Raw genomic sequence first — 14,773 nt, forward strand, 5'->3', positions numbered from 1 at the left:
CATTAGGGGAAGGGGACGTATAGGGCCCAGGAACTAAAGGAGATTAGGGCGAGGGACACTACAGCTACAATGTACAACAGCAGTCTCTCTCTCTCTCTCTCTCTCTCTCTCTCCCTCTGCACTACAAGGTATCATGGCCAAATCCTGCCTTCAGCTACGACAGTGCAATCTCCTTGAAATCAAGGGGTTACATCTACCCAGATTCTGCCCTCAACTATACCCATATAACCCCGTTGCTTTCCAAGCTATTGAATAAGTGGATATGAGGACAGAATTTGATTCTAAGCATCCAATTCATTTTTAAAGTAAAAAATCTGTTCACCTGCTCGGTCAACAAATTTCTCACCGTTTTTTCATTATTATTAGGTACTGAGTGAACTGTATAGGATTCCAGAATGCTGAAAAGATCAGAACTGAGTATCCGAGTTTGGCTCCTTTTCATGTTTGCTGGGCTGGGCATTAGCTGGGTTAGGAAATGGCTTGGCTGCATGTCTTTTGAGACGCTCAGCACTGTATTTAGAAGCATGATTTAGGCTAGAGTCTGAAGTGTTCTGACATCATTTCTCTGCACATTGGAATTTTCCGTCCTTCTCTTCCCCCTTCTCCTTTGCTTTCATTATCTCTCTCCAACCTGCTTCTGCACATTCATTTCTGCTTTAAAAAAAACAGCTCCATCTGGAATGGGCGTACTGCCTTTAAGGGGCTAGAAATACTATACTAGGCTCCCAGATTGACAACGAAGATGGTATAAGGATCCTAAAATGAGGATTCCATTTCCTTAAATCATAAGCAGTAAGAGAAGTAAAATATAAATTAATGGATCCTTGCAGCACAGCAATATTTAGCGTTTCTTCAGCAGTAATTTAGCGGGGGACGTAAAGAATATAATTTGCACTGATGTCTTTGAGCAACTCATTGGGGGAGGAGATTCTTGGGGCAGCAGTATGAAGGAGGTAAATGGACTCATTCTTGTGAATGATGTTAGTTATTTTAAATCCGTCTGTTCTGTGGAACAGGACAGGAGCTTTCTTCTTTCTGTATGACTCAATTCTTTTCTTCTCCCATGTCAGTGAGTTTCCCTCATTCTGTCTCTTCCCATTCTCCCAGTCACTTTCATTCTGCCTTTTGACTACTCTTCCAGTCACTTACTTTTCAAATCTTGTGGTCTGATTCTCAGGGCCATTAGGCCCTTTGTGCTGCTCCCCACTTCTTTGGAAATGTCAGAGTAGATCCAAACTAAGCTTGCCTACCTGGAGGATGGGTGGTCACAAACTGAATCATATGAACTACTGGTGATTATTGTTATTGTTTGTTTTCACTAGCACCCACAATATGCTAGGCAACCTCCAAACACAGAAGAAGGCCCAGTCCATCTCCAAAGACCTTACAAGATGAAAGGCAAACAGCCAGATGAAGCGTAGGGGAGCAGGGCATAATATATAACTAAAGAAATCCAGGTGGTAATTGGCCTTATTAGGCAAGATGTTATAATAACCCTACAGAATAGAAATGCTGGGGCAGATCCTCAGTTGGTGTAAATTGCCACAGCTCCACTGACGTCCGCTGAACTCTGACAATTACACCAGCCGGTGATGTGCCAGCTGTATGCAGTGTTCATGTTTAGCCCGAAGGTCTAAAATTGCCTCTCTCTCTCACTTCAGGCCTTGTTGGAAATACACCTCTACCCCGATAGAATGCTGTACTTGTGACCCAAAAAATCTTACCGCGCTATAGGTGAAACCGCGTGATATCGAACTTGCTTTGATCCGCCGGAGTGCGCAGTCCCGCCCCCCCGCCCCCCCCGGAGCACTGCTTACCGTGTTATATCCGAATTCGTGTTCTATCAGGTTGTGTTATATCGGGGTAGAGGTGTCGTTTTGTTTTGTTTTTTAAATAGGCCTCTTTCACTTATTCATTTTCTTGAGCTTATGGCTGATTCTGAATGTTCCTCACTGTGTTAGCAAATCCAGTGTAATTCTTTTATTTTTATTTTTTATGTTTGTAAAGGAAAAATGATTCACTTATTGGATTATATTAAGTGTGAGAGGTTTAAAGTGCTCACAAAGGATAAAATGGCTGAATTTTATCCACAGGCTATTACCAGCGACAAAAATGATTTAAGTAAAAGAACCTAAAATCATACAAGTTAAGAAAAGGGTTGGCAATATGTGGTTTGATTGTAACACATAACAACTCTACTGTGCTATTGATTTTTTTTTTTTTTTAGTGTGTCAACAAATACTCAGCAATGTCTGGCTTTTTGCAGAATATTAATGGAAAGTCACTGTGTTGAAATAACTAGTGTTTTTCCAAAGGCCCCTTTTCTTGATATGCCAACAATTTTCCTAATAATGTTCAAGGAGCTTTACTTGAAGTACAATGAATGTTTAAAAAAAAAAAAAAAGAGAGAGAGAAAGCAACAGCAGATCCCACAGAACAAGAACAAAAAGTCAACTCTTTGAAGAGCAGCTCTAACAAAATACCTTCTCCAAAACTCTCCAAAAAACACATTAATCCCTAAGTCCTCTGTTCAGATAGATAGGCCTTTGCAACATAGTTAAAAGCAAAAAACTGGGGCTGTTTCAATCCAAAAGAGAGAGAATTCTGAATTTGCTGCTATATTTCATAAGAGCATGATCAGAAACAAGGAAAAGTTAAGTTAGAAACCTATCCCACCACTCGTTACTTATTTTGGTTTATGCTTTTAACGTAAATGATTGATTCTTGAAATCTGTTGATTCTCCCCAAATCACTTTTAATTATTGCACTCTATTTGCTGTTCCTGAGCAGAATGTTATAAGATGATGATGGTTATTTTGTAACTATGAAATTCCCCAATCCATAGGGAATGGTGCATTTTTATTGGAGTTTCAATCGTAATTATTTATCTAATTATTTTTCTTATTTATCAGCACCATTATCATTATTCAGAAGGTGAGAGTCATAGCTTGGATGATAGTCATGCATCAATACTCCACTTCTACTGGAATATACTTCTGAGGAGATTTATAAATTAAAAAGCATTAGCCCCAGGCTACCATGCTCATTCACTGAAGTAATGAACACTGAGATGCTAATGTATTTCAAATACATATAATCTGCTTTTGTAATGTAATGCAGTATGTAAAGATTTAGCTGCATAATTCTCATTGAGTTAACTGATGACATTGAAAACACCCCATTTACAGTTCTCTTGATAGTGAAGAGTAACACAATGAAACAATACCTGCTTGGCTTATTTGTGTAACTGGACCTAATAAAATCACTTACCTGTGTTGCAGGTACTAATTCTAAATCTGATGCTGAATTGGACTCCAAGGCACTTTTGACACTAGTCAGCTCAGACTGCGATCTGTTCTCTGTAGACCTATAAATAACGCATTTACATATTCATTATTGTACACCAAGAAACTATATCTAACAGTTTAATAAATACATCATGACTAATTGGGTTAATTCTGTTAGCTGAGTAGTTTTTAATTGGTGGATACTGATGGTGCACTGACTCGTCTTCCTTCTTGGTTCTGTCTGTTACACATTTCAGCCCCATGCAAACAATGATCAACACAACCTGTCCTCATAGAAGAGATCTGGGGTATGATTTGCCATTATACAGGTTAAGCCAATGGAGTTACATTGTCATGGACCTACTATAATGAAGTGGAGAATCAGGCGCACAGCAATGTTCTCTCTATTTTATAGCAAGGTAAACAGAGGCACAGAAAGCCACTGAGGGAGTCAAAGTGTGAGTAAGGATCAGCACTCCAGAGCACCAGGCTCCCAGTCCCTTATTCAGACCATGCCTGTCTCCCCTTGCCCAGTACCCTAATTTTCTTCCTTTCTAAGTTCTACAAGTGATAATGCAGAAATGAAACACACTGGGCCAAATTCAGCACTTGTGTCAGTGAGTGAAACTCAAGTGGAAATCTCCGAGCAAAGTTGGCAGTGATGTAAACGGTGGTGTAAAATTGGTGTGGGTGCATGTTTTACCATAAAAGCTCTTTTGATGGAGCTCTAGATGATGAAGATTTTCGTTCTGTAGCTGAATGACCCTTGCCGTTCCTCTCTCCATGAAACTTCACTTCATCCCATTTCTCGAGCTGTGTCTGAATATTTACTGGAAAAAAATGAATCTTTTAGGGAACCTAATTCAGAAAACATTATGTCTACAGCTCCATGTAATGGTGGTGAGGAAACGGCACCTCTAAATCACTAAAATCCTATGATGATTGGAAAGCATATGTTTTAGATGGAGCCCAATCCTTTAGGGCAGTTGAAATTCCTGGGAAAAATTGACATATTCGAGAACCAGCAATAAGTTACCTAAATCTTGATTTTCATAGTCACTAAAATTTTAAGATCCTTCAGGAAATAAGTGGGACTGTGCTTGAACTCAGTTATTTCTAAGGCGGTGATTCTTTCACGGAGGTTGCGGAAGTCACGGATTCCATGACTTTCCGCGACCTCTGTGACTTCCGCAGCGGCTGGTGTGGCTGAGTTTAGGGCCGCCCAAGCTGCTGGCCCCAGGGCCCGCTGCTCGGGTGCCCTTCAGCCGCTGCTGGAGCGACCTGGGGCCAGCTGCTCTTGCAGTCTCCAGGGCCAGCCACACCAGCTGCTGCAGCTCAGGAGGCTGTAGGCAGCTGACTCCGGGGACTGCGCAAGTGACAGCTGGTGCGGCTGGTCCCGGAGACCGCCCAAACTGCGGCCCTGGGGGCAGCTCCAGGGAGTGTCTGAGCTGTGGTCCCCGGATCTGCCCTGGGGCCAGCTGCATCAGCTGCTGCTCTGGCGGCCCTGGGCAGCTGGCTCCAGGGACTGTGGGAACAGCGACTGGTGTGGCTGACTCCAGGGGGGGTGCCCAAGCAACAGTCCTGGGGGTGCCCTGGGGACCGCCCGAGCAGCAGCAGTCTCAGGGTGGCTGGACGCCATCTGGAGAGCAGTCCCTGGGAGCAGCGGTTGGGGGGCAGTCAACCCCCAGCACTGGAGCAGTGGGGGGCACTGGGGACCCAGAAGTAGAGATTTAGTCATGGGTATTTTTGGTAAAAGTCATGGACAGGTCACGGATGGTGAATTTTTATTTATTGTCTGAGACCTGTCCATGACTTTTACTAAAAATACCCGTGACTAAATCTTAGCCTGAGTTATTTCAATGTAAATTATATACATTGGAGGGATTGTGGCAGCTTCTTGGCTGTTTTGGTTATTTTTAACCTGTAGATTGTGGGCCAGATTTTGAAATGCCTCCCTTTTAGCACCTGCAATTTATGGGTACAAATGGTTATGGAGGCAATTAAATCATTTAGTCACATGTCTGAAATGATTTTCAAGTTTATTAAGGTCCTCAGACATCCAGATAACATCTTGAACTAACCTAGACAAATTACCGGGGTAATAAATAAAAAAACAATAAAATATAAGATTGGAGGCTGAAAGCCTCTTGAACATCAGGGTCTTTTAAAGATCTACCCGGATGGAAAGAAACGCTGTTATCTTCAGACAGATAACATTCTCCTTGTCAATTTTTCTCTTGTGGTTGGAAATGATTCAGGTTTGGGACAGTTTGGAAGGAAATGACCTGAATTTAACTTTTAAAAAAAATCATTATCCTGCCAAATGTTATCCAGTGATGAGATTTTGATAATCTATATGAATACTGTGCTTGGGCCAAGAATGGAACTCTCACTTGCCACTGCTTTTCTGGGCCTGATGTGTTTAGGTAAAGTAGGGTGACCAGACAGCAAATGTGAAAAATCTGGACAGGGGATGAGGGGTAATAGGAGCCTATATAAGAAAAAATCGGGACTGTCCCTATAAAATCAGGACATCTGGTCACCCTAAGGCAAAGCAGTGTGTTACAAGTATAGTAGGCATTTGTAATATTTGCTGATTTTAAAGGAAGGTCTAAAATGGGCCTGGCTGGTTTGAGAGCTGTGTCTTGCTCTAACTTCTAATAATACCCCCAGGTGATGACCTGGTTGTTTTGTAATTAGGATTTTTTTTCTAACTTCTATTCATCGATTTTCAAAACCTTTCTTGAGAGAGTTCAGTGATCCAGGATGCACACTTATGGTTACTCTTTTGCACATACATTGACCCATTACTAGAAGTGGCTTACATTACCCAGCACAGAAGAAGTATTTAAGATAATATTTTTAAAGACACTGTCCTCTTCCTATCCTTTACCAGTATTTAACATGTATTGCTCCAGTCCTTCACCTGGATCCCTTTCCTCTTTAGTGTAATGTCTTTTCCACCGCACACACTAGTCTCTCTGTATATAATCCTGGGAGACCACACCTAGAATTCAATTTTGGCAATTCATTACCAGAAAACAAGAGGGTGGGATTTTCAAAAATATCTAAGTGAGTTAGAGAGTGTTAACTAGGCACCTATCAATAGGAGTTAGGCACCTAACTCATTCAGGTGCTTTGGAAGATCCCACCCAGAGACAATCTGGAAAGAGTTTTGAGAAAGTTGCCCCCCAATGATTTTACTTAAGTTCTGACAGCTTATCTCACAAGAAGCATTGCTCACCATTTATAAGTTATTGGTTTATATTTAATTAAAACTTGGCATTTGTAAGCCTCTCTCTGGTAGCTACCCTCTTGTTGATTAAAAGTGAACATGAAATGTTTAGTGAGAGAGAGTATGCCAGAGATGATAAATTACTTTCAGACCAGCCCAGCTTGGAAATGTATTATCCTAATGGCCGTCTGATCAACATGGCAAAATGAGTTTGTGGACAGAGCCCAGCTCCTAATAGATAAGTGTCCACATCATAAAAGTGACCTCACAATTGACACCGAGGGTATGTCTAAACTGCAATTAAAAACCCGCGGCTGGCCTGTGCCAGCTGACTTGGGCTCGTGGGGCTCAGGCTCAGCGGCTGTTTAATTGCGGTGTAGACATTTGGGCTTGGGTTGGGGACTGGGCTCTAGAACCTGTGAGTTTGGAGGCTGCAGCCTTAGCCTGAATGTCTACACCTGAGTTAAACATCCCCTTATCCTGAGCTCCGCGAACCTGAGTCATCTGGCACGGGTCAGCTGCAGGTGTCTAATGGCAGTGTAGACATACCCTGAGTGGCACCTTGGAAAAAGAATGATTGATTTTATTTGCATTTAACAGCTCCCCTCCACTATAAAAACACTTTACCCTCTTACCAACACATTCCATTGTACGGGCCAGCTTCTCCATTGCCCTGCACCCCGTGTAGTCATTTACACCAGCGCACATCGAGAGTAAAGTGGGTATAAAATGCTACTAAATCACAATTTACTTGCACTATGCAGTGGTGTAACGGTTTACGGAAGGTGCATGGCGATAAGAAGATGGCCCAGGGTGCTATTCTGTGATAGCAGCAAGGAGCAATTGGTAAAGTTAAGCATGGCTGAGTGGCACTGATGAAATAACCAGCTCTTACCTAAATCTAATGATGACTTCTCTGGCGCTCTCCCAATCTGGACCTTCTGCTCAGCATCCACGTTTATAAGGTCTGAGTTGTCTGTCTTCTTTCTGTGGGTTGAAGCCTTTAAGTTTTCACCTCTTGATGCATTCTCTGACTTCTTTGTCTTGCTTTGGGTTTGTAAGACAGGTTCACTCAGATCCAAGAGATCCAGCCCGGTTGATAATACTATCAGAGATGCAAAATGTTAGAACTCAGTATTGAGCTCAGTTTTAATTTATTTGATTCGATTTTTCTTTTAAATTTGTTTTAATTGACTAAGGCAAAATTGAGTTAAATTAAACACATTTGGATTTGACACAGTAGATGTTACATGGTTACTGGGTAAGGACTATGACCAAGATTTTGAAAAGTGACTAGTGATTTTTGGGTGCCTTGTTTTTTTGGATGCTGGTCTTGAGTCACCTTTAAAAGGGCGTGATTTTCAGAAAGGCCCTTTTAAGTTGTTTCAAGTTGGCAGCAGAAATCACTAGTAATTTTTGAAAGTCTTAGCCCAGAGTTTCCCACATGATCTGGTTGTCCCAGTATTATGCAATTTGGCTCTGAGAGAGGATTAGGACCAGTCTCACCAGTTTAAAGTACTGAAAGCAATTAAAACCCATCTGAGTACCAGCTATTTATGAGATTACTACTGTGTTGTGCTCTATTAGGGAGATGATTATAGACTAAATCAGCTTTACCTGACAGCTTGCAATCATTTTGTGTTCAGAGGTAGGTTTTCAAAGACGCATGTGAGGAGTTAGTGGAATGATTCACACTGACTCTAGCCAATCGCTTTGAAAACATTCCCTTCACAATTCTCCCAGTGAAAAATAACACTCTGAGACAACCCAGGCTTGCCTTACTCATGCAGCTCATCCTAATGAGGTCTCTGGGACTGTTCATATGGGTAAGGCAAGGAGGATTTGGCCCTCCATATTTACAGTGTTTTAGGGAGGACATTTCAAAACAATCTGAGATTTGGATGCTCAGTTCCACTAAACTTTAACAAGAGATTGGCATAGAAATCCTTTAGGCACCTCTGAAAATATCAGTCTAAAATGTGTTAAATACCGTAATTAGTTTTTTGGACACTGCAAGAAACACACACCAAGCTAAACTGTTAATGAGATTCTTATTAAAGGGCCATTGCCAATATAAAAATCACAATTGTCTGAAATTTTTTTTACCTACACATTGATACAAGTAACATATAAGATTATTTTAATAGACATTAAAAAACATATTTTTCTCTCTTTTCCAGTTTTCTTAGTTGGTTTATTTGACAGCACTCTCTTTATATTCAGTTGCACTGTTTTCCTTTGGAGTCGCTCAATTTCCCCTTGTGTTTATGTGAATCTTCCACATAAGAGGAGAGAGAATTTTTTTTTTCAGAAATAGATAAATGTGATTGTAAAGCAACAAAAACTGGCAGGGGTATTTTGGGGCACGCATAGCACCTATAATTACTTTACTTTTTTTTTTTAAATGAATGCTTCCCCTTTAACTACCTGCAGTACCTACAGTCATTCCTGTAACATATTTGTCTGTGCTAAAAGAAAAACTATTATTCAGTTTCATTTAATTCAACGTTTCATTTTCTACTGAAAGCTGCATACTGCTTGGGTTACACATTAATTAGAACTGAAAATAATTATCCTCAGCTCTAATAAAGGAATTAGGGATTCTAACAGTTTGAGTTTATATGAATGTTAATCTTTCATTTCACTGAAATCTTGAAGCTGCTAATTTTTATGTATTTTCCTGCAATTTAAATTAAAAAAGAAAACTTTTTTTATCAATTTAACAATTCCATGCAGATAAAATAGACCTAACAACTGACATCAGTGCAAAAAGAAATACAACAATAAATCCTCTGTTTGCAGTAGAATAATGGGAAGGGACAGCACCATAAATCACGAAAAAAACAACATATCATGTGAAAGCAGTCCAATATTTTCAAAAAGGTCTCAAAAGATGTTATCTGCAATTATAATTATTTTAATTGTTGACTACTTATTACATATTAAGCACCCTTTACTTTTCTTCGATGTATAAGGATGATATAAGCAGATATATTTCAGATTTCCAAAAGTCCACATGCTAAACTGACTGCATTCAAGGTATCACTTTTAATCCTCTAATTGCACACAATGAATTCCAAGGTTAAAGGAGGAAAGGAATAAACAAACAGCTTCCCAGAAGTTCACCAGATGCATGAAAGCATGGGTTGATAATTGAAGACACTTATAGTTCCTACAGGTCAGAGTTGCTTCTGCTGTATACTTTACTGCTGCTGACCAAGGTTCTTTTGTTACACCTGTTAGTTGTCTGTAAATTTTCAGGCATTCCTTGTCTGTTGGCTTTGACACATTCGTGGAAGGCAGCTCATATTAGATCAGTTTCCCATTTGTCCCAAAATATTCATTAATTTATAGTCACTACTGTAGCATTCACCACCATGGTTTTCTACTGCATCAGACATGGCAACACGGCACCTCCTATTCATACAACGCACTACAAACGTTACTATGTTGAAACCTTGGGTGGGGTTTCTGCCTTCTTCTTAACTGCATTTGTTTTTTTAGTAGGGACATTTGTACAAGCATGAGCTTAGATTTGGCTAATGTTTTCTTGAGCATGTGTAAGAAGCAGAAGTGTGGGTCGGCTGGGAAGTCAACATGAATTATGTATGATCATCGTCAATATTTTCAAAGGCATTACAAAGACTTGAATCCCCTTCCTAATATGCAGGATTTCCTGCACAGCTTACTGGGCTTGGAAGGGTTCATATAGCCCAACAGCACATGTTGCAGCGTAGCTTTTTGGGGGGGATACCCATGAGATGTAGTCTTAACCAGTGAATTAAGAAAGTTTCTTTGTAATTTATTATGTTTGTACATTACCTAGCATAGTAGGGCCCAACCTGGTGGTGTCTTTTCAGTGCTAGAATTTTAAATAATAATCCTGCCTTAATTCTGAATGTCCTTGCTTTTGATGGCTTAGTTTCAGACTCAGCGTTATTTCAGCAACCTTTACAATTCAGTTTTCCAAAGCCCAGGATGAAGTCTTAAGTTGTTGCTTTTTCATCTTCTAAGTCTTGACTCAGTGAATTCGGTTTTGACTTTGGAATTCTAAAAGTATTTGGGGTATGGTGTGTTTGATATCATAACTGAGTAGGGAAGTACCAAGTAAGGAAAGGGTGAGGTAATGAAAACAAGAAATATCTTGGAAGAAGCCAAACATTCATTGCTGGTGATTGGTTGAGGGAATCTGACACGATGAATGAGGAGGTGTAGTCTTGCAGTGGCCTACTCTTATGGTGCATTAGTGTAATATCGCTGCCAGTCCTGCTTATGGTGAGCATTTTTTTCCCTCCCAGCTCTGAAGTTGTTAAAACATACTGAAGCAAATTGTCAGCCCAGTTAGCATATGAATATATGTACAGTTGTGTGCCTAATCTGTAGGCACAATTGCCCTCATTGCCTTTGAAAATTAGATAACTGCAAACACAAATATATCAGGTACCTGATTTGGACATACAGATGCAGTATTGTGCACACAAATTATGTGCACGTTTCACATGGCAACTGGCAAGTGCCATCTGTCTGAAATTCTTTCTCAATGTGAAAAATTCATTCATAAGTGGAATCCAAAGCAAGATGTATGAACACAAATTAGAATTCTCCACTTGGCCATTCCAATGGCTTGTAACAAGGCAAGCTGGTTTATGAAATATTTATAAAATATAGTAGTTGTGTTGACTACATTGTCCCTCAACTGATTGATTAATATACTTTGATTAACCTTTATACATTGCAAGTGGCATATTACCTCTGAACATACCACTGAACAGCAACACTAAAATCTTAAAAACCAATCCTGCAAGACAGTATACTTTTCTTAATTTTGAGTGCTTTCAGGATTGCCATATCATTTTTATTACTTGCTCTATCTTATTGAAACACAAGGCAACTAAGAAATTTATTACATTCTTTCAATAGCAAAGCTCCGGAGCTCAGCTTCAGGTTTTCTCTTCTTTTCCCAGTGGGAAGGGGATAACATTTTAGTATCTCTTTTTTTCTCCCCAAGTTTTCAGTAAAGCAAGTCTGTACGTAATAAAGAATTAGTGGCAGGAAGACCAGTGTAGTTTTGACAAGCAGAAATGGAGTAATATTTGGCTCATGTTTTTCATAAAGGAACTTTTTTCATTTACAGAAACACCTAATGCTCCATTATGTCCAATAAAGTAGGGAAGTAAAACCCTGTTCTATAATTTAGGTCAGTGTAAATGCTAGGGTAAGAAAAAACTATACAAGAAGCGGGTTCAATGATAATGAGCCTTCGAAACAAACTTGGCAGTAGTAGCACTGGTATTAGAATACTGTTCATCAGGAGTTTTGTCACAATTTAGATGAACATATATATATTTTTTTGTCATTAACTGAAATTCACTCCAGCCTAGCATAATTGGTGGAGAGATTTTTGTGGGGATGTGATGGCCACGAACTGCTACAGCTTGAACTAGGACAGTAACAGACTCATATCTTCCATTGATCAGACACAGAGGGGGATCTGTAACATACACTCACCAATGGGATTATAAAGGTACTCTGTACTTGGGAAGAATCTTACTTCCCAACTGGAATGGCCATATTCATTACACAAGCCCAGTGGTGAAGACTGCATTGTAGACTAAATGAACTTTATAGAAGTAAGATAATATCTAGACAAGGCCATGAACCATTACTTAAGCCTTTATCAAAAACCATTAACTCCAAACTTAGGAATTTTCGATAAAACAAGAGCTGGTTAAGTTTTTGCAAAAGAAAAGCCAGGCTGAGGAGTTACCAAACCAAAATCACTTTCCCAGTGGACTAAAATCAGAGCTGCGTATCTCAGCCCCTAACTCTGAAGCTTTGGTATAATTTGAGACCTGGATCCTAACAACCCCAGGTTTAAGTTTTGATTTTACAAAACCAAAGCGTGACCAACAAGGTTTTGCTACTCCCAGATTAATCGATTTGTAATTTACTACAACTCAGTTTTGTAAAAATAATAATGAATCATGTTTGATTTAAAAAAAAAACTAATAAGTTATCTGGCAAAAAGTACAATAAATAAGCTAAAATTAAAATTAATTATCTTCCTTTAATGAGTGATGATAAAGAAAATTAGTTACCAGCTGTATTTGATGTTACTGGTCTGGCAATGGCTTCTGGTTTGGTTTCACAGAGAAAGTCATCAATGGAGGGGCTCAAGAGGGGTCTGCTTTCTTGTTGCTCATTCACCAGCTGGCAACAGAAAAACACAAGGGTCAAAGAACTTTGTTGAGATGTAAACTCTAAAGAAATTAAATTAATCCTTACAACAGAATGTGGCTAGTTTCTGCTTGTGGGAGAAGAGAGACTCCAGTGATTGTCACCTTTTTCTAAGGTACAGGCAGCTTTGGGGTTAAACATAGACTTTTAACGGCTCTTTCTGAATGTCTTAAAATTATGCTCAAATTTCATAAGCCATCTGTCTTGGTAAAGTACCAAGATGGTTCTTCTATAGCAATGGTTACATGCTATTGATTATAGGCCTAATTAATGAATACCTGGTGGCATGAATGCATGAATTTCACTTTTATATCATCTGGGTGGGAATGACCAGTCAATGTTGATTCATTGAGGTGCATGGGAGGCATCCTTTTTCCACTAATAACTCACACATGCAGAACTTTAACACAATTTATATTAGAAAATACACATTAGCCCCTTCAATGTAACCTGTTACGTGAGACACTTCTGTGGAATGCAAGAACATATGAATGACATAGCGCGAACTCTGTGAAGTTTATGAACTTTTGAATTGGTTTTTGGCTGTGTAGGGATTATAAATCTACTCTGCAGTTTGAACTCTTTGCTCCTGTAATTTTCATTGCATGAGTTTGGTGTTTTTTAAGGAAGATTCAATTCAGATTTTCTGCCAGCTAAAGGCAAACCTGTGGTACTGCACAAATTAGGGATAAAAGAATCCAATTATTGTCCCTGTGCTGCAGTTGACTCTCTGCTGTTCTCTTTGCGGCATCAGGGCCTCTGCAGACACAACTGGGTGCCCTTTTGATGGAATGGTTTGACTTTATTTTATCTTTAAGAATGTTTTTTCCTCTGTTCCTTTTATCTCAGTCTCTTTCTTCCCCATTTTCACCCTTGCTTTCACCCCCCCTTGTTTTCTCCCTCTTCTATTCTCCCTTTTTCAAAAGTTTTTATTAAGTGGCACATGAACCCCACTATATTTTTAACATGAGATGACCTTTCAAGCCCAGGATGTTTGGATGGTTCAGAAATGGCTAAAAGGCATTTTCTCTTTCTTGTATGACCTCTGTCAACAGCCGCCCTGAAAGTTAGTGACTATTAGATAATGTATAAAAAACCCTCTGATGTGCATCAGCACTTACCCGGACAACAGAATCTCAAATTATTAAGAGTAGCAGAACCACTCAGCTTCACTGTTCTTATAAGGCTTGATTCTACACCCCTAAAGTGCTCAGCATTTTGCAAGTCACAGTACTTCACAAAGTGATAGGTTGGAGCTGATGAGATATGGGGGAGCATGTCCATTTCTGTGAAGAGTCGAATTTTCAAAGTGGCCCCCACATGTGAGCATGTATGTTTGGCGTGAGCACCCGCTCATATGCTCAGGATCCTACATTTGTGCACTCAAAGTAGACATACATAATGAAAGAGGTTAGTGAGATAAGTGCCCAATTTGTGTGTGCCAATGGGTGCATGGGGAAATTTTAGATGCTGGTTTGAAGATTTGGCAATAACAGATTCCCATGCACTAGAATCCTGATATTTGTATAGTCAAATTACAAGGGCACCTTACAAGAGAAGTAATCATATGGTTTTCATCAATGTTTTCCAAATTATTCACTCAATGGAATTTAGGGATCAAAGTCTAATGCCACATTCTTCTTTTTTGAACACATATACAAGTAATTTCCTAATTTAGGTGAATGTCTGCACTTGATCTGGAAACTGCATTTTTTCCAGATGCTGATCTTTGATCTTCATTACTGCTGGATCTGTCTGTACACATATTTTCTAGAGCTACATTTCTAGCAAATATTGTTGGTGTGTCAGACATGTCTCTACATAACTGCACGTTCCACTTATGTGATTTTAAGTTTACCAGGTATAATATACTCCTAGTCATTTCTAGTGGGGGGAAACCAGCTTGGATGCTGTGAATATTTTAAGGCTCTCCTTCTTCTTTTTAATGATTTAACAGCCCCCAGAAATCATCTGTCATGATCATCAAGTAGGCCTCTATCCTTTCTTCCCTCTT

The 14,773-nt window shown here is 39.6% G+C and overlaps 1 protein-coding gene across 1 annotated transcript in view; it reads right to left on the reverse strand.

The window, feature by feature from the left end:
* The window catches only part of PEX5L (peroxisomal biogenesis factor 5 like), a 164,068-nt gene that overhangs the window by 38,409 nt on the left and 110,886 nt on the right, over positions 1-14,773 (reverse strand). The window contains exons 3-6 of the mRNA XM_054040095.1: positions 12,621-12,732; positions 7,418-7,627; positions 3,991-4,117; positions 3,271-3,367 (exon numbers count right to left, since the gene is read on the reverse strand). Coding sequence (XP_053896070.1) covers positions 3,271-3,367; positions 3,991-4,117; positions 7,418-7,627; positions 12,621-12,732 — 546 coding nt within the window. The remainder of the gene's footprint in view (positions 1-3,270; positions 3,368-3,990; positions 4,118-7,417; positions 7,628-12,620; positions 12,733-14,773) is intronic.

This window comes from Malaclemys terrapin, chromosome 9 (assembly GCF_027887155.1).
Source record: "Malaclemys terrapin pileata isolate rMalTer1 chromosome 9, rMalTer1.hap1, whole genome shotgun sequence".
Lineage (NCBI taxonomy): Eukaryota > Metazoa > Chordata > Testudines > Emydidae > Malaclemys > Malaclemys terrapin.